Here is a 20,948-nt window from a genome sequence, read left to right on the forward strand (position 1 = left end):
TGAGGAGGCGGAATGAAGAGCATGTGTCAAGTTGCGTGAGAAGCACATTTCGGGTGCTTTGAAGGAGTGCTGGTTGAGAAACTCTAGGTCCCACACCCGGATGGTCTTGTCGGAGGAGCCGGACACGATGCGGTTGCCATCGGGTGAAATTGCGACAGAAAAAACAGCACCCGTATGCCCTCTGAGAGGGGCACCCAATGGCTTGCCGGTCTCCATATCCCACACCCGGATCATTTTGTCTCTTGAACCAGACACAATGAGTTTCCCATCCGGCGAGATGATAACAGATTGAACAGAGTCAGTGTGGCCTTCGAGAGGGGCGCCTAATGCATCACCAGTCCCCATATCCCAAACTCGGATAGTCTGATCACGTGAGCCAGACACAATGCGATGTCCATCCGGCGAGATTGCGACAGAGTAGACATGGTCAGTATGCCCCTGGAGAGTATGCAATGCGTCACCAGTCCCCATATCCCATACCCGAATTGTGCGGTCATTTGAACCGGACACAATGTATTTCGCATCCAGCGAAATTGTGACAGACTGAACCCAGTCAGTATGCCCTTTGAGAGGGGCATCCAAGACCTTGCTGATCTCCATGTCTGACACCGAAATTGTGTTGTCCCACGAACCCGATACTATGCGATTTCCATCTGACGAGATTGCGACACACTGAACCACGCCAGTGTGCCTTTGGAGGGGGACACCTGATGCCTCTCCAGTCTCTCCATTCCAAACCCGGATGGTTTCGTCACCCGAGCCAGACACAATGCGACTTCCATCCGGCGAGATTGCCACCGACTGAACAAAGTCAGTGTGCCCAAGGAGAGGGGCACCCAATACCTCACCAGTCCTCATATTCCACATGCGGACAGTGTTGTCATCTGAACCGGACACGATGAGATGACCATCTGGCGAGATCGCAACACTGTTGATGGATGCGGCGTGACCTTGGAGAGCGGCACCCGATGCTCCGCCAGTACTAATTTCCACATCCCACACCCGAATTGTTTTGTCCTCCGAACCCGATACTATGCGATTTCCATTGGCGAGATTGTGACTGATCGAACAGGGTCAGTGTGGCCTTGGAGAGGGGATCCTATTTCCACGCCGGTTTCTACATCCCACACTCGGATTGTTTGGTCATATGAACCGGACACAATGCGATTTCCATCTGACGAGATTACGACTGACTTAATGGGGCCAGTGTGGCCTTGGAGAGGGGCACCTGATTCCTTGCCAGTCTCCATATCCCACACTCGGATGGTCTCGTCGTCAGAGCCAGATACAATGCGAGTTCCGTCGGGTGAGATTGCGACAGAGTTAACCCGGTCGGTGTGGCCTTGGAGAGGGACACCCACCGCCTCGCCAGACTCCATATCCCACACCCGGATTGTGGTGTCTCGAGAGCCGGACACGATGCGCTTCCCATCCAGCGAGATTGCGACAGACATAACCTCACGAGTGTGCCCTCGGAGGGGGGCATGCAATGCCTTGCCAGTCTCCATATCCCACACCCGAACTGTCTCGTCATCTGAACAAGACACAATGCATTTCCCATCACATGAGATTGCGATGGACCGAACCCATCCAGTGTGCCCATGGAGAGGGGTGCCCAATGCCTTGCCAGTCGCCGCATCCCACACCCGGACTGTGTAGTCAAATGATCCTGACACAATGCGTGTTCCATCTGACGAGAATGCGACAGACGTAACAGAGAAAGTGTGGCCTTGAAGAGGGGCACCCAATGCCTCACCAGTCTCCATATCCCACACCTGGATAGTTCCGTCGTCTAAACCACAGACGATGCGTTTTCCGTCTGGTGACATCGCAATCGAGTACACCGCCGCACGCCCATGGAGTATCTTTTCCATCTGAGGCCACCTTGCGACATGGCCAGCAACAATGCGGGGAGTGCAAGGGAACCTTGCGGCGAACTTTGTGAATATTATCGACTGGGTTGGAGCGAACGGTAAAGCGGACAAGTATAGGTGCGGGGTGCTGTGAAGAATGGTGGATGCGAAAGTTCGAATGAATCGTAGGGTGTCCCTGGCAGCGTCACTGATATGCGTATATTCGGCATGACCCTATGACCATCCCACTACTCGTAAGAATCCATTGGTATTTAGAACGAGCTGGAGCCACATACCGTAAACCAGTCTGCGATAGACAAGAGGCACCCCACCGAGCCGCCGAAGCTTTTCATCAGAGATGATGCTTCCAACCACCAAAGGAGGCGCTCTCCGTCGAAGAAAGATTCGACTTCCTTAGCCAGCGATGGTTCGAAGGACGCAGCTGTCGCATGAGCCCCCCAGAATCGACATGCGTAAGATAGTTCAGTCGGAATGGACTCTTTTACTCGTTTCTCCAGGTCAGGGACGGCGGAATTGGACAGGTAGGAACTTTCTAAGGAGCAGATGTTGAAGTGAAGTCCGCTCTCCATGACCCCAAGCGAGGCAAAGGCAAGGTTGGTCTGTACCGATGATGTATCAACAAAGAAGTCGTGACTGCGCGATTTGTCTGTGAGAAAGTCATAGAAGGATGCATGGAGGGGACGTATGGGAGTCTGAGAATCCGTAGTGCCGGCGACAAGCGAGCCCATTGGTCCAACCACCCAATCCACTTTGTAACGGTCATCACCAGGTGGAAAATGCAGTCGCATCGCGGCCAACGCAGCCATGGAAAGTGGTTCTAATGATGCAACGATCTGCCCCATCACAGAACGAAATACGGTCATCGCTTCCTCGTCCTCTGGCATGATGTCTGCTAAAATCCGCAGATACATATCATCCAACAGATGCGTTCCTTTTTGAGATTTAGATGTTTCGGTGGTCAGAGCTTTGAAACGGCCCATCGGATCCGCGCCCACTTTGTTCATACCCTTGATATACTCGCACGCAAGACGAGCCCATTCAAACATGCCATCAGATTTTTGAGCAAGGGCCTTGAAGTGCTCCGCGTTGAACGCGCTGCGCGGGCCTTTCAGCACGCTGGAGATGTAAACCTCAATATCACGTTGTGTGGACTCGAGCGGGATTCCATCCAAGGAGATGTGACGGACATGTGATGTGGGTTGCAGGGCATCTACGATGTCTTCGAGTGGACGGGAAGTGACGATGATGCGGGAGTTTGGCGGGAGTTGGCATTGTTGGGGGGAAGAAGCATTCGGGTCGCCAGCAAGCACACGAAGAATCTGTTCCCGGAATTTGGCGTTACCGCTCTCGTCCAACGCATCAATGATCATCAGGACGGGTGCAGTGATGTCTTTCGAGGCCTTGCCGATTGGCCCTACGACTAACTCTTGCCATTGTCTTGAAATGTCGTTGCTGTTCTTGAGCTGGTGGTCTTTACGAATCGCACCCGCCAATGCTCCCCGCATCGCAACATCGCAATTGGCCAAGTCGCGTGCAATCGTCGGGAATATCTTTTCATGGAGGTGTTCGACAACTCTCGTACGATCAAAGCAGAAACATGCTCGTAGACCTCCGCGTTCCTCAGACGCCCAGTTGGCGATCGTATGCGCGATGGCTGATTTGCCTTTCCCTGCAGTGCCAGACAACCATAACACGCGCGGCGCGTCCTCCTCGGTGCTGCAGATCCAGTACTTAATCTCGGACAGAATGTCTGTCCGAGTGTCTGGGAGACAATTCTTGCCGGTATTTCGTCCGGCGAGATCTGCACAAACCATGCCGCTAATGTCCAGGTCCTCGGCTGGGTCACCGGCCATCAAAGTCAGAGAAGAGCTCAGAGACCCTAAAGCCAACACTCACCGAGACGTTCAAGAGCCATGGCGGTGCCAAGAGCAACTTGATGTCCAAACTGCAGCATGAGATTGTCGAGAGATTTGTTGTAGGTTTGAATCTTGGCCCCTGTTTCATCGAATACGTTCTTGCCAAGTCTTGTCCCTATACAAAGAGACTGAGTCTTGGACGACAAAGCGGTGGGAACAACTCACAGAAACTCTTCGTCTCCGAGTAACGGACGATGAAGTTGGCACACTCTAGTGTTTGTCGTGCAATCTTTCCGCATATCTCTAGCTTGGATGTAATCCTGGCCAATATCAATTTCTCCTCGCCTTCTGTCAATAAAGCATAAACGTCTGATATCTTCGCGAGTAGATCGTTAACAGCGGCATCGCGGTCTGCCTGATCGAGAATCATCTGCCACATTCTTAATAACCTGCGAGATGTGAGAATATGAAAACAAGCACACCTTGGACGCGCTGGTAAATATACTCAATACCGCCTGCACATATGGATGGACCTACACAGGAAGGTCAGTCTTGTACAGAATAGAGATATGACGCCTGTACATTTGCAAGTCCGTCAGCGACGGAGGTGAACAACCTCAAGGAATCAAGAATCTTGGACGTCGTGTCGATCGCACTGGGAACGGATTGTAGGTGGTTGTTTGATGAAGCTATATTTCGGGTCACTCCTGAGATATTCTTCATGTCCCCCTCACCCCTGGTGGCGTCGGCGATTCTTTCTTTCAACTTTGGATCAAGTAGTTCGACCTGATGATGGAACTCAGTACATTATGTAGAGAGATAAGAACTATCTTACTTTTGCAGTGCTCGAATTGGCAGACTGGTCAGGATCTGATTTGGGAGCAGGAACGACGAGTGGTAAAGGATCCTACGGCAATTAGATCAATCATACATGGGACATGACGAGGGTTGTACATACTTGGCCTATCCGAGCGGGCAGGAGATCCTGTGCGCTGGAACTTGCAGGGTTCGGAGAGTGTTGAGCGCTTAGAGCGGAAGGGTTGGTCGACTTGCGCCAGGATTTGGGATGGAACTTCGAAAGTCCTCTGTGAGATCTATCGCCCGAAGGTGGAGACAGCTGGAACGACACCGTCACACACAACCAACAGATGTGAGTGCGATGTGCAATACCTGACTTCCACCGGCCACAGGCAAATCAGGGTTTGAGCTGCTTCCCTTCAGCAGACGCGTGAACCTTTTCTTCATCGAACAGCTGAATCTGAGTTCAAAGAGTCTCTAGGTGCAAAAAGGAGGGGTAAGAGGGTGGTGGATGGGACGAGGGTTGACAAGCGCCTGCTGCATGTTCGCATTGAACCGATCAGATAAATTTAGCTAACGAACATGCGTTTGGAAGCGCTGATCGCAATGGGCTGGACTTCATTGACATGGATAGCATGCAAATATCGCTTGAACCTTTGAATTATCAAGGAGTCGTAGATATGAAAATTGACATTAGTCTATCACTCCCAGCGACGCGCAGTCACTACTAGCAGTGACTGAGGCTTGGTTGTTCTCATATATTATTCCGCTTTCTTCGAACATTGCGGCACAGCCACCATAGATTGGGCGCCCGCTCATTCCAGTCACCGATACACGCACTACGCACGGCTCCGTATTATGCGGACACTTTCACTGTTAACTTGCGTGGCTAGGTCCCTGAGCACCAAAGAGCGCCCTGGGAAATCTCAATTGATTGTATTTGACTGCTGCGGGTGAGGGCTCTGCTAGGTCTCCGTGCGGGCTCAATGACCCTGCAGCAGTGATCATACTAATTCTATGTCCCTAACCCTAAGTCTCTCAAACTCTTCAACTTTCTCACATCTCAATCATGCAACTTCACGCCTTGATTTAGTCGATGACACTCTCTATCTATCAACTCTCCAAGTCTGAGCACGTGGTTGCGACGTGACGATGGACGCTACTGCACTCTGGAAAGAAGTCGAGCCGCCTGGATAGCTATCTGAATCAGGCATCACCAATTCTTCGTCCCCACAACCCCATCATCATCCAGCTTCGCATCCCTGCCATAACCTGCTTTGACCTCCTCTTCGTCCACCCGAACCAATAGTAATGCACCCACACTACATCAAGTCTTGCCACGACTGGAATGCCGACAGCCGCATCATAACGTCTGTTATGATTTTACAATCCCGTCAGTCGTCTTGTATCATACTTTTTCTACATTCCTGTTTACACGAAACAAATTACACAAATCAAGTCAGACTGATCAATGGTTTATGTATCCACAGACTTTCGCCCCCACCAATATCAACCTTCCCCACCACCGGGCGTCATTGTTAGCGACATGTCGACGCGGTTACCCACCACAATACTCTGTTGCATTTCCTGTTTTCAAGGACCTGCCGAGTTCGATCGGAACTTTGGTTCCTCACCTCCTACCGAACATCAGTGCAGATTGCCTTTGCGGACATGCGAACCGGCCATCACCACCAACATTCACCCCCTCTGAAACCCTCCTTCCTTGACTCTCTGGGCGATCCAACAACTTCACGGATTCCATCTACTCATCATGACCATGGCGGTGCCTTCAGAATCATATCCGAATATCCTTGCGCTTGGATCAAGACATTCAGACCCTTGTTTGATCTCACCGGGAGAACGCGGAGGCTGCACGTCTTGTTTGGGTCTTGGGAAGCTGGTTTTACTTTCGGATGTCTTCTGACATTCAGGTGATCCCACATTGGATGCAAGACAATATTCGGCAGGCTTTTGTACGTGTTGATGCCTCTAACGAATCAATAATTTTATTGTGCATTCTGATGGGAAGAGGTTAAACAGTCGAACGTATCCGTGGAGATGTATCACTACGAATCCCAATCTCTCGGCACCAGTTCTACCAAACTGCAACACATTTGTTTTCAGGTCTCTTGCTTTGCCATAGAGCGCGTCTTGGCTCTCTTGAACTTGTTCTTCATTCGGATCGCACTCGGATCTCAGACGCCGCCTGGACCCTCGATGCACTACCGCCTTTCAACTGTCATCAGTAGCCAGGTTACCATGGACACGCTTGGAACCTCGTACGATCCTCCTGTCCATACGATCTGCCATCCCAAGACACAATTCCAGCACATCAAGTCTTCACATCGAACAAGCATCTAATAGGCCTGACGTGAGTGAAAGATTTGAACCGAGGAAGGAAGGACATGGACGAAGATTGTACAGATTCTGCAGGATTGCGATACGTAGATTTACAGTTCAAGGGATGTACGCGCACATGTCTCGCAAGCATATAATCACATCGTTTTTTGACCATCTTGGTGTGTGTCGCCTTCAGCCACTAGCGACTATAAGTGGTACTACATGCGAAAACGGTTACTGTCAAGCGATAAAAGAGTAGATCAAATCTTTGATGAGTTCCCAATACGCCTCGTATGGATTCTGCTAGTTAATGACTTCAGACTCGAACTTCACTGCTATCTTGTCTATGCGGTGCGTGAGGCATACATGTGCAGAAGCCTTTTCACGAATCTGGGCCATTCCTTCGTCACCATCAAAAGATCATTTGATTTACTTTTCCTTCGAATAAAAGAAACTAACAGTCTATGCCATGCTACGTGATGGCAACTTGTGAGCTGGGATGAAATCGAAGCTTATGTTGCAAAAGTCTTACGCAATAAATCTAAGGTACCTGAAGGATGATGATGATGATGATGATGATAGAACACGACCTCGTGTAATCACTAAAATCATCACCAAAATTGCTCACCATGATGAGTTATAGCTCAATCGCTTGACCACGATGGGAAGAGTATGCAACCTCAGCGATAAGGAGGGGAACGAGTCAAAGCCCGCCTGGGCCAAAACCCACCGCTACAACGTGCACTTGCACGACATCAGACCCCATGGCTGTGTGGAGTAGCAAAGAAACTTACCATGTAGCCCAGGCGCACTGCCAACGCTGATATGACCTACTGCACTTCTGATGCCAGCGAAGCTGTGCTGTGAACCAGTGCGTCCCCACACCATGTATGTAGACGACATGTCATGACGTGCCCCATGAATATGCAATAGATGCTGTTAAAGCTTCAGTCTGCTATCGATGAAGTACTGGTGATGATATGATTGCTTCGGACCTGCAGGCACGAAGTCACTGGGACCGCATACACCCTACCACAGACTTACAACATTATTGAGGTTCTGAGAATAGGCTCGGATAATTCTTCAGATCTTCTTGCAGCCTGTAAGTCCCGTAAAGCCTTTTAACTGTGAGAATCTGTACTGGACGCCGTGGAGCGAGAAGTCGAAATAGGTTCCATTTCCACAAGATTTTGATGTGTGCGACATCTTCCTGAAGACTAGATGAAGGATATAATCAACTGGACTAAGAAGGTTGGCACCAACAGATTACGGGACCAAGGGGTGATGAAACTAAGTCTGAACGCGGCCGCGTGCAGCGCGTGTCAACACCAGCCTCAAACAACCAGAATTTTAATCTGCAATTTGGTTAGTGACGGAGTTAAACGCCTTAGACAATCTAAGTCGCATCGTACGTTGCCGGTCTCGAAGCAGCACTTGAGGCATTTCTCGGAAGGTGTAACTGATCGATGTAGAGGTTATTCAGCGAGCGTGTCAGTAAGAAATGCAAGTACACGCACCATCAGAATCAAGTATTCCGCCCACCGATTCCGCTCGACGCTCAAACGCACGCAACAGCTATACTACGGACACCTTCATCTATCAGGTCCTCGATACTGGATTGCAAAGATCGATGCGACCATGTCCTGCAGAAGCATGCTGAAAAGAATGGTGAAATCTGGGCCATTATAGAGAGCAGCCGTGGATAAGCTTGCGGTGGTGAGTTCAAAGTTGGGAGTCCTTCATAGGTGAGCGGGAAGACTTGATCAAACACGGTCACGTGCAGCGCGTCCAATTTACCCTGACCACGATCAGTGATCGATTGATCACTTGGGTTCACTTTCTATGGTGTCCTCTCACTACACTTTCAGATCCTCACCGACTATGATATAACATGTTACTGACTAGTGTACAAACCACGGCTCTTGTTTCTCCTTGACCTTCATCGAAGCTTCATCCTCAATATCAATGCTCGCTGGACGTCTGCGCTCTACACTGCCAACACTAGTAAGTCTCGCCTTCTCCATCCGAGTTCATTTTACTTATTCAGACCAGTCTCGTTGCTAACAGACAACAGCGAGCACCACCGTTGAACCCCTACCTGCAGGCACCCGTTCATTACCTGTTGCAGCCTCTAAGCTTCTCCGCATAACTAGAGAATCTGTGCTCAGAACACCAGGACTAATATGGCAAGATGAGGAGCCCGACCGCAACATCGTCGGCGGCTGCGAGACTTGCAAGATGAATCTCTATCAAGCTGTGCGGGATGCGCTCAGGCAACCCAGTTTTCTTCTGCGCGGAACGCATGCTGACCACATCAGTATTGCACTTGCAAAGGATGATACCATAGTCGTATTTGGTGAGGACATAGCGTTTGGCGGGGTGTTCAAGTGTACGATGGTACGCACCCCATTATTTCGTATGTAATTTGTGCTGACGCATTGAATAGGGTCTTGGAGAAGAATCTGGTGTGCTTTTATTCTATACTACATCATATCCATAACTGATCGCGCTGCAGGTCGCGAACGCGTCTTCAATACCACACTGACAGAGCAAGGCATTGCAGGCTTCGGAATCGTCCTTGCGTCCATAGGACATACAACTATTGCAGAGATCCAGTTCGCTGACTATATATTCCCCGCATTTGACCAGGTTAGCCATATTCTTTTCAACTTCAAAATTCACCTTCAACGTTTCTGCGTAGCTCGTGAACGAAGCCGTTAAGTTTCGCTACCACTCAGGTTACGGAGGTTTCGCTATTGGCAGGCTAACCGTGCGCACCCCGACCATGGCCGTGGGCCATGTCACTCGTAGAGTCCAGAAGGGTACTTTATGGGCGGAAGTGATCTCAAGGTCAGTCTCTCCTGTCATACTACAATCCCATCTAAATGCACACAAACACAGCTAGATTGTCATCCCCTGCTCCCCAATCCAATGCAAAGGCTTCCTCCTCTCAGCCATCCGCGACCGCGACCTAGTCGTATTCATGGACCCCGAGATCCTTTATCGTTCCGCAGGTACAGTCCCCCCAAACCATCCCGTACGGACAAATATTAACATTAACCTCTCACACAGTCGAACAGGTCCCAATCGATGACTACACCCTCCCCCTGTCCCGCGCCGAAACCCTCATCCCCAGATCAGACATGACACCTCTCACATGGGGCACCCCCGTCTACCACTGCGAAGCCGCACTCCATCTCCTCAAAAGCCCATCACCCACCCTCGCCCCACTCGTCCCAGCCTCCCTACGCAATGCAAAAGTCGAACTGATCGATCTGCAGACGATATTACCGTGGGATGTAGAAACCGTCGTACAAAGTGTGCGTAGGACAAAGAGGCTCGTGATCGTGCATGAGGCGGGGATGACGGGTGGTGTTGGGGGTGAGATTGCTGCTGAGATTGGGAAGAGGGCGCTTTTGAGGTTGGAGGCGCCTGTGAGGAGATTTACTGGGTGGGAGTGAGTGTCTTCTCCCCTGATTTCTGCTCTTCCCTTGTTTTATTCTCTCTCTTCTGTTTTGTCGGAGCGGGTTCTGATGACGTTGGTTTGTTTTCGTTTAGCGTCCCAGCTGCACTGCAGTTCGAGAAGTTTAACATGCCGGATTCGATCAGGATATTGGATGGGATCATGGAGACGCTCAGCTATTAAAACTAAGGTAGCTGCTCCTGGTTTTGCGCCCATGGTGTAGTATATGACATGTACAATTAATGGTGGACAGTACAGTACAATGGCACGCACGTATACCCTGGATGAGGGCAATAGCAACATATTTTTTGGGGTATGGAAGATGGTGAATAACAGGGATTGTACGCTGGCATACATGTTGTATCGGTCACATACTGGATAGCAAAGCTCGATACGTATTGCAGAGGGATGCTCTAAGGAATAGCGGTCTAGAACCGGAATTTAAATATGAATTCGTTGAATCATGAACGTTTTCGACGAACTGAATTTACCATCCTGACCATATCCTACATTACGGTGCTACAAGGGTTATCACGAACGTCCACACACTCATCGACTCCTAGAACGCCGTTCGTCCTAGGTATTGACCTCCCCCTGAGTCCTGGATGACTACCCTAGTCAAGCGAGCCACATTTGAATTCTACCTTGCACGGTGGGCAATCTAGCCAGTACAGTAAACATTAATCGTACTATGACAAATGCAGGTAGCAAATATACAATGTTTCGTGATAGCGAATGTAAGCCTTGTGAATGCCCCAAACGACCTCTTATAAGAGCGGGGGAACTCGTTGCGGTAGGCCAGAACGGAAGAAGTATAGGTGAAAGCCGTGAATCAAGGAACAGCGAACAAATTCTGCGTAGAATGTACATCGATCTGCACGTACTAGTATATGTAATATGTATCAAAGGCGGAACCTACAAGGGAGAACACACTATCATAAAGACAGGGCGGCCTTTGATTCCCGACACTTGTGCCATGACATGCCATGTGCGAGACAGCTCAAGTCCAGCAGCAAGGCATTGTTGGGTATCACCAGCGTGTTACCTGGGGCATACATCACTGGGTGGAAAACGAGTGGGATACAGAGGAGAAGTCGTCCGTCGGGACCTACAATCCATCCTTCCTCGGTTGGGGCAAGAGAGGCTGGGGCAGAGGAATCTTGGAGGAATGAGGAGGCAGAAAGAAGAGCATGATCCAGGTGCGGTGAGAAACGAACTGCAGGTGCTTGGAAGGAGTGCTGGTAAAGAAACTCTAAATCCCACACCCGGATGGTCTGGTCGGATGAGCCAGACACAATGCGGTTGCCATCGGGTGAAATTGCGACAGAAAAAACAGCACCCGTATGCCCTCCGAGAGGGGCACCCAATGGCTTGCCGGTCTCCATATCCCACACCCGGATCATTTTGTCGTCTGAACCAGACACAATGAGTTTCCCATCCGGCGAGATGATAACAGATTGAACAGAGTCAGTGTGGCCTTCGAGAGGGGCGCCTAATGCATCACCAGTCCCCATATCCCAAACTCGGATAGTCTTATCAAGTGAGCTAGACACAATGCGATGTCCATCCGGCGAGATTGCGACAGAGTAGACATGGTCAGTATGCCCCCGGAGAGTATGCAATGCGTCACCAGTCCCCATATCCCATACCCGAATTGTGCGGTCATTTGAACCGGACACAATGTATTTCGCATCCAGCGAAATTGTGACAGACTGAACCCAGTCAGTATGCCCTTTGAGAGGGGCATCCAAGACCTTGCTGATCTCCATGTCTGACACCGAAATTGTGTTGTCCCACGAACCCGATACTATGCGATTTCCATCTGACGAGATTGCAACACACTGAACCACGCCAGTGTGCCTTTGGAGGGGGACACCTGATGCCTCTCCAGTCTCTCCATTCCAAACCCGGATGGTTTCGTCACCCGAGCCAGACACAATGCGACTTCCATCCGGCGAGATTGCTACCGACTGAACAAAGTCAGTGTGCCCAAGGAGAGGGGCACCCAATACCTCACCAGTCCTCATATTCCACATGCGGACAGTGTTGTCATCTGAACCGGACACGATGAGATGACCATCTGGCGAGATCGCAACACTGTTGATGGATGCGGCGTGACCTTGGAGAGCGGCACCCGATGCTCCGCCAGTACTAATTTCCACATCCCACACCCGAATTGTTTTGTCCTCCGAACCCGATACTATGCGATTTCCATTTGGCGAGATTGTGACTGATCGAACAGGGTCAGTGTGGCCTTGGAGAGGGGATCCTATTTCCACGCCGGTTTCTACATCCCACACTCGGATTGTCTGGTCATTTGAACCGGACACAATGTGATTTCCATCTGACGAGACCACAACTGACTCAACAGAGTTAGTGTGGCCTTGGAGAGGGGCACCTGATTCCTTGCCAGTCTCCATATCCCACACTCGGATGGTCTCGTCGTCAGAGCCAGATACAATGCGAGTTCCGTCGGGTGAGATTGCGACAGAGTTAACCCGGTCGGTGTGGCCTTGGAGAGGGACACCCACCGCCTCGCCAGACTCCATATCCCACACCCGGATTGTGGTGTCTCGAGAGCCGGACACGATGCGCTTCCCATCCAGCGAGATTGCGACAGACATAACCTCACGAGTGTGCCCTCGGAGGGGGGCATGCAATGCCTTGCCAGTCTCCATATCCCACACCCGAACTGTCTCGTCATCTGAACAAGACACAATGCATTTCCCATCACATGAGATTGCGATGGACCGAACCCATCCAGTGTGCCCATGGAGAGGGGTGCCCAATGCCTTGCCAGTCGCCGCATCCCACACCCGGACTGTGTAGTCAAATGATCCTGACACAATGCGTGTTCCATCTGACGAGAATGCGACAGACGTAACAGAGAAAGTGTGGCCTTGAAGAGGGGCACCCAATGCCTCACCAGTCTCCATATCCCACACCTGGATAGTTCCGTCGTCTAAACCACAGACGATGCGTTTTCCGTCTGGTGACATCGCAATCGAGTACACCGCCGCACGCCCATGGAGTATCTTTTCCATCTGAGGCCACCTTGCGACATGGCCAGCAACAATGCGGGGAGTGCAAGGAAACTTTGCGGCGAACTTTGTGAATATTATCGACTGGGTGGGAGCGAACTGGTAAAGCGGACAAGTATAGGTGCGGGGTGCTGTGAAGAATGGTGGATGCGAAAGTTCGAATGAATCGTAGGGTGTCCCTGGCAGCGTCACTGATATGCGTATACTCGGCATGACCCTACGACCATCCCACTACTCGTAAGAATCCATTGGTATTTAGAACGAGCTGGAGCCACATACCGTAAACCAGTCTGCGATAGACAAGAGGCACCCCACCGAGCCGCCGAAGCTTTTCATCAGAGATAATGCTTCCAACCACCAAAGGAGGCGCTCTCCGTCGAAGAATGATCCGACTTCCTTAGCCATCAATGGTTCAAAGGACGTAGCTGTCGCATGAGTCCCCCAGAATCGACATGCATAAGACAGTTCAGTCGGAATGGACTCTTTTACTCGTTTCTCCAGGCCAGGGACGGCGGAATTGGGCAGGTAAGAGCTCTCCAAGGAGCAGATGTTGAAGCGAAGGCCATGATCCATGACCCCAAGCGAGGCAAATGCAAGGTTGATGTGTACAGATGATGAATCGATGAAGAAGTTGTGGCTGCGCGATTCGTTTGTGAGAAAGTCGTAGAAGGAAGCGTGGAGGGGACGAATGGGTGTCTGAGAATCTGTGATTCCGCTGACAAGTGAAGCCCAATGGCCTAATGACTTCTTCCACATCGTAACGGTCGTCCGCGCGTGGAAAATGCAGTCGCATCGCGGTTAACGCAGCCATGGAAAGCGGTTCTAATGATCCAATGATTTGCCCCATCACAGAGCGGAACACGGGCATCGCTTCCACGCGCTCGTTGTCGGGCATGCTGTCTGCTAAAATGCGTATGTACATATCGTCCAATAGATGCGTTCCTGTTGCGGATGTTGTATTGACCACGGCTTCGAAACGGCTCATCGGATTTCGCCGCACTCTATTCATCCCCTTGATATACTCGGACGCAAGACGAGCCCATTCAAACATGCCGTCAGATTTCTGAGCAAGGGCCTTGAAGTGCTCCGCGTTGAATGCGCTGCGCGAACCTTTTAACATGGCGGAGATGTAAATTTCAATATCATGTTTTGTGACCTCGAGCGGGATATCATCCAAAGAAATATGACGGACATGTGATGCGGGTTGCAGGGCATCTGCGATGTCTTCGAGTGGGCGGGAAGTGACGATGACGCGGAAGTTTGCTGGAAGGTGGCATTGTTGGGGGGAAGAAGCGTTCGGATCGCCTGCAAGCACACGAAGAATCCCTGCCCGGGATTTGGCTTTACCACTCTCGTCCAATGCATCAATCACCATTAGGACGGGTGCAGTGATGGCTTTCGAGGCCTCGCTAATGGGTCCTACGACTAACTCCTGCCATTGTCGTGAGATGTCTATGGTATCCTTGAGCTCTTCATCATCATAGACCACACGCGCTAATGCTCCCCGCGCGATAAGATCGCAACGAGCTAAGTCGCGTGCAATCGTCGTAAACATCTTTTCGTGGCGATTTTCAGCTTCCCTTGTGCGGTCGAAGCAGAAACAAGCTCGCATCCCCCCGCGCTCATGAGCCCAGTTGGCAATCGTATGCGCGATGGCTGATTTGCCTTTGCCTGCAGTACCAGACAACCACAAGACGCGTGGCACGTCCTCCCCGGTGCTGCGGATCCAGCACTTGATCTCGGACAGAATATCTTCCCGAGTGCCTGGCAGACAATTTTTGGAGGTATTCCGTCCCGCACCAGCCACACACTCCATGCTGCTAATGTCCAGGTCCTCGGCTGGATCAATGGCCATTAAATGTCAGAGAAGAGATGAGAGACTTAAAGCCAACGCTTACCGAGACGGTCAAGAGTTGCAGCATTGCGAAGAGCCACTTGATCTCGGAACTGCTGCATGAGATTGTCGAGAGCATTGTTGTAGCCTTGAATCACAGCCCCTGTTTCATTGAAGATGTTCTTGCAAAGTCTTTTCCCTATACGGAGAGATTGAGTCTTGGGCGACAAAGCGGTGGGCATAACTCACAGAAACTCTGCATCTCCGAGTAATGGACGATAAAGTCGGCACACTCTAGCGTTTGCCGCGCGATCTTTCCGCATATCTCTAGCTTGGACGTAATCTTGGCCAAAGTCTCCCCCCCTTCCGTCAATAAAGCATAGACGTCTGATATCTTCGCGAGCAGATCGTTAACAGCGACATCGCAGGCTGCTTGATCGAGAATCATCTGTCACATTCTTAACAACCTGCGAAATGTGAGAATATGAAAACAAGCAGACCTTGGACGCGCAGGTGAATATACTCAATACCGCCTGCACATAGGGATGGACCTGCACACGAAGGTCAGTCATGTACAAAATAGAGATATGCGCCTGTACATTTGCAAGTCCGTCAGCGACGGAGGTGAACAACCTCAAGGAATCAAGAATCTTGGACGTCGTGTCGATTGCACCGGGAACGGATTGTAGGTAGCTGGCTGATGAAGCTATATTTTGGGCCTTTCCTGAGATATTCTTCCTGTCCGCCATATGCCTGGTGGCGTCGGCGATTCTTTCTTTCAACTTTGGATCAAGTAGTTCGACCTGATGATGGAACTCAGTACATTATGTAAAGAGATAAGAACTATCTTACCTTTGCAGTGCCTGAATTGGCAGACTGGTCAGGGTCTGATTTGGGAGCAGGAACGACGAGTGATAAAGGATCCTACAGCAGTTAGATCATGCACAGAATATGCCAAGAGTTGCACATACTTGGCTTATCTGAACGGGCAGGATATCCTGTGCGCTGGAACTTGCAGCGTTCGGAGAGTGCTGAGCGCTTGGAGCGGAAGGGTTGGTCGACTTGCCCCAGGACTTGGGGTGAAAGACCTTCGAGAGTCCTGTGCGAGATCCATTTCCCGAAGGTGAAAGAGAAGACGGCTGGAACAATACCGTCACACACAACCAACAGATGTAAGTGCGATGTTCAATACCTGACTTCCACCGGCCACAGGGTTTGAGCCGCTTCCCTTCAGCAGACGCGTGACCTTTTTCTTCATCGATCGGCTGAATCTGAGTTCAAAGAGTCTCTAAGCGCAAAAAAGAGGGGTAAGAGGGTCGACAAGCGCCTGCTGCGACCCAATGAGATAAATTTACCTCACGGCTATACATTTAGAAGCGCTCATCGCAATGAGCCGGACTTCATTGATATCGATGGCATGCAAATATTGCTTGAACGTTATCAACGAGTCATGTGAATATGAAAATCGACATTGGTCTATCCCTCCCAGTGACCCGCAGTGACAGAGGCTTGGTGTGTGACTCAGTGAGGTTAAACGTTGAACGTTGAACGTAACGTCCAAGGATTCTCAACCCTCCGGCCCGGGAAATACTAACTATCCGAATCAGGCATCGCCAGCTCTTCACCTCCTCTTTGTCAACTCGCACCAACAGTACTTAGTTGCACCCACACTACATGTACATCAAGTCTTGCCACGACTGGAATGCCGATAGCCGTCGGCGCCAGTTCTACTGGACTGCGACACATCTGTTTTCGGGTCTCTTGCATTGTCATAGAGCACGTCTTGGCTCTTGAGCTTGTTCTTCATTCGGATCGCAGTCGGATCTCAGACGCTGCCTGGACCTTCGATGCACTACCGCCATTCAACTGTCACCAGTACTAGTAGCCAGGGTGCCATGGACACGCTTGGAACCTTGTACGATCCTCCTGTCCATACGATCTGCCATCCCCAGCAGTGCACTGCTTCGATACGCCTTCCCACCCGAAGTATAATTAAATGAGACTGCAGACGGTCTGTTCCGCGTTTAGCACGTCATCTTGAAAACCACAACGCCACGTACTCATCATACTCGCTAAACACACAAATTAAGATAGGTTTGCCAATAATGCGAGATATAGAGCTCACCGTCATAACCATATGTATATGACGTTACGAACCTGTCAGGGCCAAGTTAACTGAGTGTAAATCAGGATGTATTCTGGAACTTTCATGATACTGATCCAAAAGTTCAGTAGAATGAGGCCTGTTATTGCATGTTATTCTCTCTTTCCTCGTGCCATCTCTGCCAGCAACGTGAACATGCGACATTTATGTCTGTTCAGGATTATTGACCTTGTAAACCACATCGATAATCAACCCGCAATGACCTGCGAAGGAGGACAGACACGGAACGAGGTTTCAATGCTCGCACAAGGGATGGCAGGTTTGGGTCCAGGGCGAACAAGAGGCTGAGTGGACAATGCATGCAAGCAGTTTATTAACGTAGTTCAGCGACAAACTTCCCTTGCATCGTCCCTACACCACATGATCACGTCCTGCCAGTGGTCAGTACCACATTAGTTCGTCCCGACCCAAGCGACCGAAAGGTCTATGCGTGTCTTCATTGTAGCGAGTGAAGCTCGTGTGGGATCACGGGAATTTGAAGCCCAGCGAAATGAAAATGAAGAGCACGGACCAGGAAGCTATGTCGAAGTTCTGAATCGAAATCCTTTGCGGCACGGAACATTGAGGAAGCCATGTCCTCCGAGTTTGAACGCCTTGCGCCGCCGACCACTGAGGAAGCTCAACCCCAAACACAACCCAAAGCATCAATTCCGAAACACCAATTTATGGACTACAAGGCCGCCATGTCACTATATGATATCGTGCAAGATGCCTACAAGCACTTGAATGTACTGATGACTGAAATCAGGCGTCAACTGAAGCGGAGACAGAGATAAATGACACACCTGAACAGACCTCTCTGAACGTGCCTCAGATGATCATACGGTGCATAACCAAAATCCACGTACACTAGGCAGGCTATCATTTAATGCGAAGGGGACGTGTTGACGGCCTGACCTCAAGACTAATAATAGACCGATTACGTGACATATGCGTTTTGGAACTGCCTCACTGAGAGGTTGGTAAATCACCCCGGTCCCCACATAAGTCTTTAAGTCTTCCCGACAATCAATCTCATTCACTGGCGAGAGCCATTGTTGGCAAGAAGATGATACAGCAAAAACGAGAACAAAGCATTGCGGAAAAGGAATTGCAAACATGAAATTGGTTAACACAACAAGAAAATCCCAGGTCCAGGGGTGCCCGTAGGACCATTGCGTATGAACATGGATGATCGAAAGGAAACCACAGCCGATTACATACGTCAACAATCAACGGGCCTCCAAAACCACGTTCCAGCGCTCCAGCCAGCCCCTCCGCACAAGCGCAGCCTCGAACTCGAGCATCATCCTCTTTTTGCGCCATCCCTCGATGCCCAGCTCCTCCACACATTGTTTTCTCGCCACAGGATGATACGTGAGCGTAGCAGATGATGTAACGAGTGAGTCGGCGTATGCTGTTGAGGTATTCGTGAGAGTCGACAGTTTGAAGTGTGGAGTGTTGTTTATCGTTGCTAGGATATCGGAGAGGCGGTGGGGAAGACGGCGCGCCAAGAATGGGATCGTACAGAGAACGTGCGTCATGCTGAGGAAGGAGATGTGGCTGGAGAGAGACGTGAACTCTAGTGTTGTTTGGGAGCCTTGGGGAAGCTGGATAGTGGCCAGGTGCGTGAGCGGATAGTTGTCGAAGTTGATGATGGGTCCATGGTCCGTGGATGGCGAAGGTGCTCTTGCGAGTAGGTGAATCAGTCTGTCGAGATGTTGTGCGCTAGCCGGAAGATAGGAAGAGTAAGCGCTCTTCGTATTGTCTTGAACAGCCGATGATGAGCATATATGCGTGGAGAATAAGAATTTCCTTCAAGCGTAAAACCGCATATACCCACCTGAGAGGTCTCCGCGTAACTGATCAGCGTATCCCAGGTCATTCAGCAAGCGCGTCAGTAACAAGCTGTACACGCACCGTCCGATCCAACCATTCTGCCCACCACTTCCACTCAACGCTCAGATGCACGTAACAGCCATATGCGCGGACACCGTCACCTACCAGGTCCTCAAGATCGGATGCTGGATCGCGAAGCTCGATGACACCATCGCATATATCCTGCAGAAGCATGCTCAAAGGAATGATAATCCTCGACCCGGAACCATGATTGGAAGCATATTGAACGAGCTTGATGTACCGCGCGGGCCAGAGAGAGCAGCTGGGGACAAGGACGGTTTGGAGCGCTTGGAGGGCTGTGCGGGCGCGTTGGGAGTCCTTCGTGAGCCTTGGACGGAAATACGTATGCAAGAAACGGGAGACGAGAATTAGCACTAGGATGATAGCAATGACACTGAGGATTCCAACAGTCCAGTAGTTCCAAAGATCGTAGGCGTCGGCGGCATGGCTGAACTTGATGAAGATATCGACGGCTTGGTCTTTTATGACGGCGTATAGCGAAAGGATTTGCTGGAAATCTTGAGAGAGGCATCCATATGCGTGCTGGAATTTGGAGAAGCTTGGAGGAAAAGAAAAGACGTGGATTGACATGGCGGTCGCCGGTCGGTCCCTGTCGTCTTGTGACTCTTGTCCAAGTGACATGGAAATATTGCCTTGAACAATACTTGGACAAGGCACAACTGAAGAAAAAAGCGACACCAGCAGGATTTGAACCTGCGCACGGGAACCGTAAGAGATATCACGTATTCGAATCTCTCGCCTTAACCACTCGGCCATAGTGCCTTGAACAAGCGAGACACTCAGAGCCTACTTCAAGTAAGTAGTGTGGCGAAAGTAAGCTGCCTGCGAGACGAAGACAAGAACCATTCGATATTCATCACCAACGCACGAGTACCTTTCTCGCGTTGACATGCAAATTCCGCGACTCCATACATGTACCTGCCGCTACTTAGCACATACCAAACATCAGCCATTGCGTCCACACTAGAACCAAAGAAGTCGTCGATACGAACCATCTCGTTCGTTGACCCACGATCCTACAACTCCTGCAATTGTCCACGCAGGATCTGCGGCGTCACTTGCAAGCAGAGTTATATTCGAGATCTTGGCCATCCACATGAAATCGGAGCTATACAGCACAATGTTGTTACACGCGGGTCACCCTATATGCTGTTCTTGTGTGGGCACGGTGGTTCGGACACCAGCGGGTGGCGCTTCGATGTAGATGGTGGTAGAGCGCTGAGTTTACTTGCTGTAAGGACATGAGGAGGGGATATGGATATGGATACGGATACGCACTTCCACATAGGCGGTACCGCGTGCCATGGACCATCCGACTGGGCGCCAGTATATCGAACTCTGTCGCGAACATCGCCTGCTTCCCCTACTTTTGCAACGCCGCCCTTGTTGGCATCGATATGAAGCGGTTGAGGTAGAGGATGAACCGGGGGAAGAGATTCGATGTGGACTTGTTCAGGATGGATTAGGATAACGCCCGGCAGTGTGACGGAGGCACTTACACGGGTTGGTGTGAGGAGATCTGTGCGAGTGCGTCTTTGATACATGATCAGATAGTATCGCGGTAGATGAACCAGGAAAACCTACTATGAATACAAAGACGTCTAACTGGAGACTACGCCAGACCTCAATGACGACCGAGTCTTTTTGGTGGAGCATGCTCATAGTGTAGAGGTTCGCGA

The 20,948-nt window shown here is 50.5% G+C and overlaps 3 protein-coding genes and 1 non-coding gene across 4 annotated transcripts; 1 reads left to right on the forward strand and 3 right to left on the reverse strand.

Moving 5' to 3' along the window:
• Positions 1–4,087: 4,087 nt before the first annotated feature.
• On the reverse strand, positions 4,088–5,130 carry EDB91DRAFT_1340010 (uncharacterized protein; the record flags this gene model as incomplete). The annotated part of the gene is made up of 6 exons (XM_041325694.1): positions 4,901–5,130; positions 4,689–4,847; positions 4,566–4,637; positions 4,313–4,516; positions 4,213–4,263; positions 4,088–4,160 (listed from the first exon to the last, which is right to left on the reverse strand). Coding segments are annotated over exons 1-6 (633 nt in total), but the record flags the coding sequence as incomplete, so codon positions are not given.
• Positions 5,131–8,833: 3,703 nt separating this feature from the next.
• Positions 8,834–10,329, forward strand: EDB91DRAFT_1255090 (pyruvate dehydrogenase; the record flags this gene model as incomplete). The annotated part of the gene is made up of 7 exons (XM_041323919.1): positions 8,834–8,872; positions 8,936–9,265; positions 9,315–9,333; positions 9,384–9,517; positions 9,570–9,707; positions 9,774–9,882; positions 9,941–10,329. The coding sequence occupies 7 exons, from the start codon at positions 8,834–8,836 to the stop codon at positions 10,327–10,329; spliced, it is 1,158 nt and encodes a 385-aa protein (XP_041170630.1).
• Positions 10,330–18,348: 8,019 nt separating this feature from the next.
• Positions 18,349–19,912, reverse strand: EDB91DRAFT_1170124 (uncharacterized protein). The gene is made up of 3 exons (XM_041320164.1): positions 19,270–19,912; positions 19,193–19,211; positions 18,349–19,117 (listed from the first exon to the last, which is right to left on the reverse strand). Exons 1-3 carry the CDS (start codon positions 19,888–19,890, stop codon positions 18,582–18,584), a joined length of 1,176 nt encoding a protein of 391 aa, XP_041170631.1. The 5' UTR covers positions 19,891–19,912; the 3' UTR covers positions 18,349–18,581.
• A 29-nt stretch (positions 19,913–19,941) lies between these two features.
• On the reverse strand, positions 19,942–20,031 carry EDB91DRAFT_t110. Its single transcript has one exon. It is a non-coding gene; the product is annotated as a tRNA-Ser (tRNA).
• Positions 20,032–20,948: the final 917 nt, after the last annotated feature.

This window comes from Suillus paluster, assembly GCF_016628075.1.
Source record: "Suillus paluster strain FC165 chromosome Unknown EDB91scaffold_126, whole genome shotgun sequence".
NCBI classification, from domain to species: domain Eukaryota; kingdom Fungi; phylum Basidiomycota; class Agaricomycetes; order Boletales; family Suillaceae; genus Suillus; species Suillus paluster.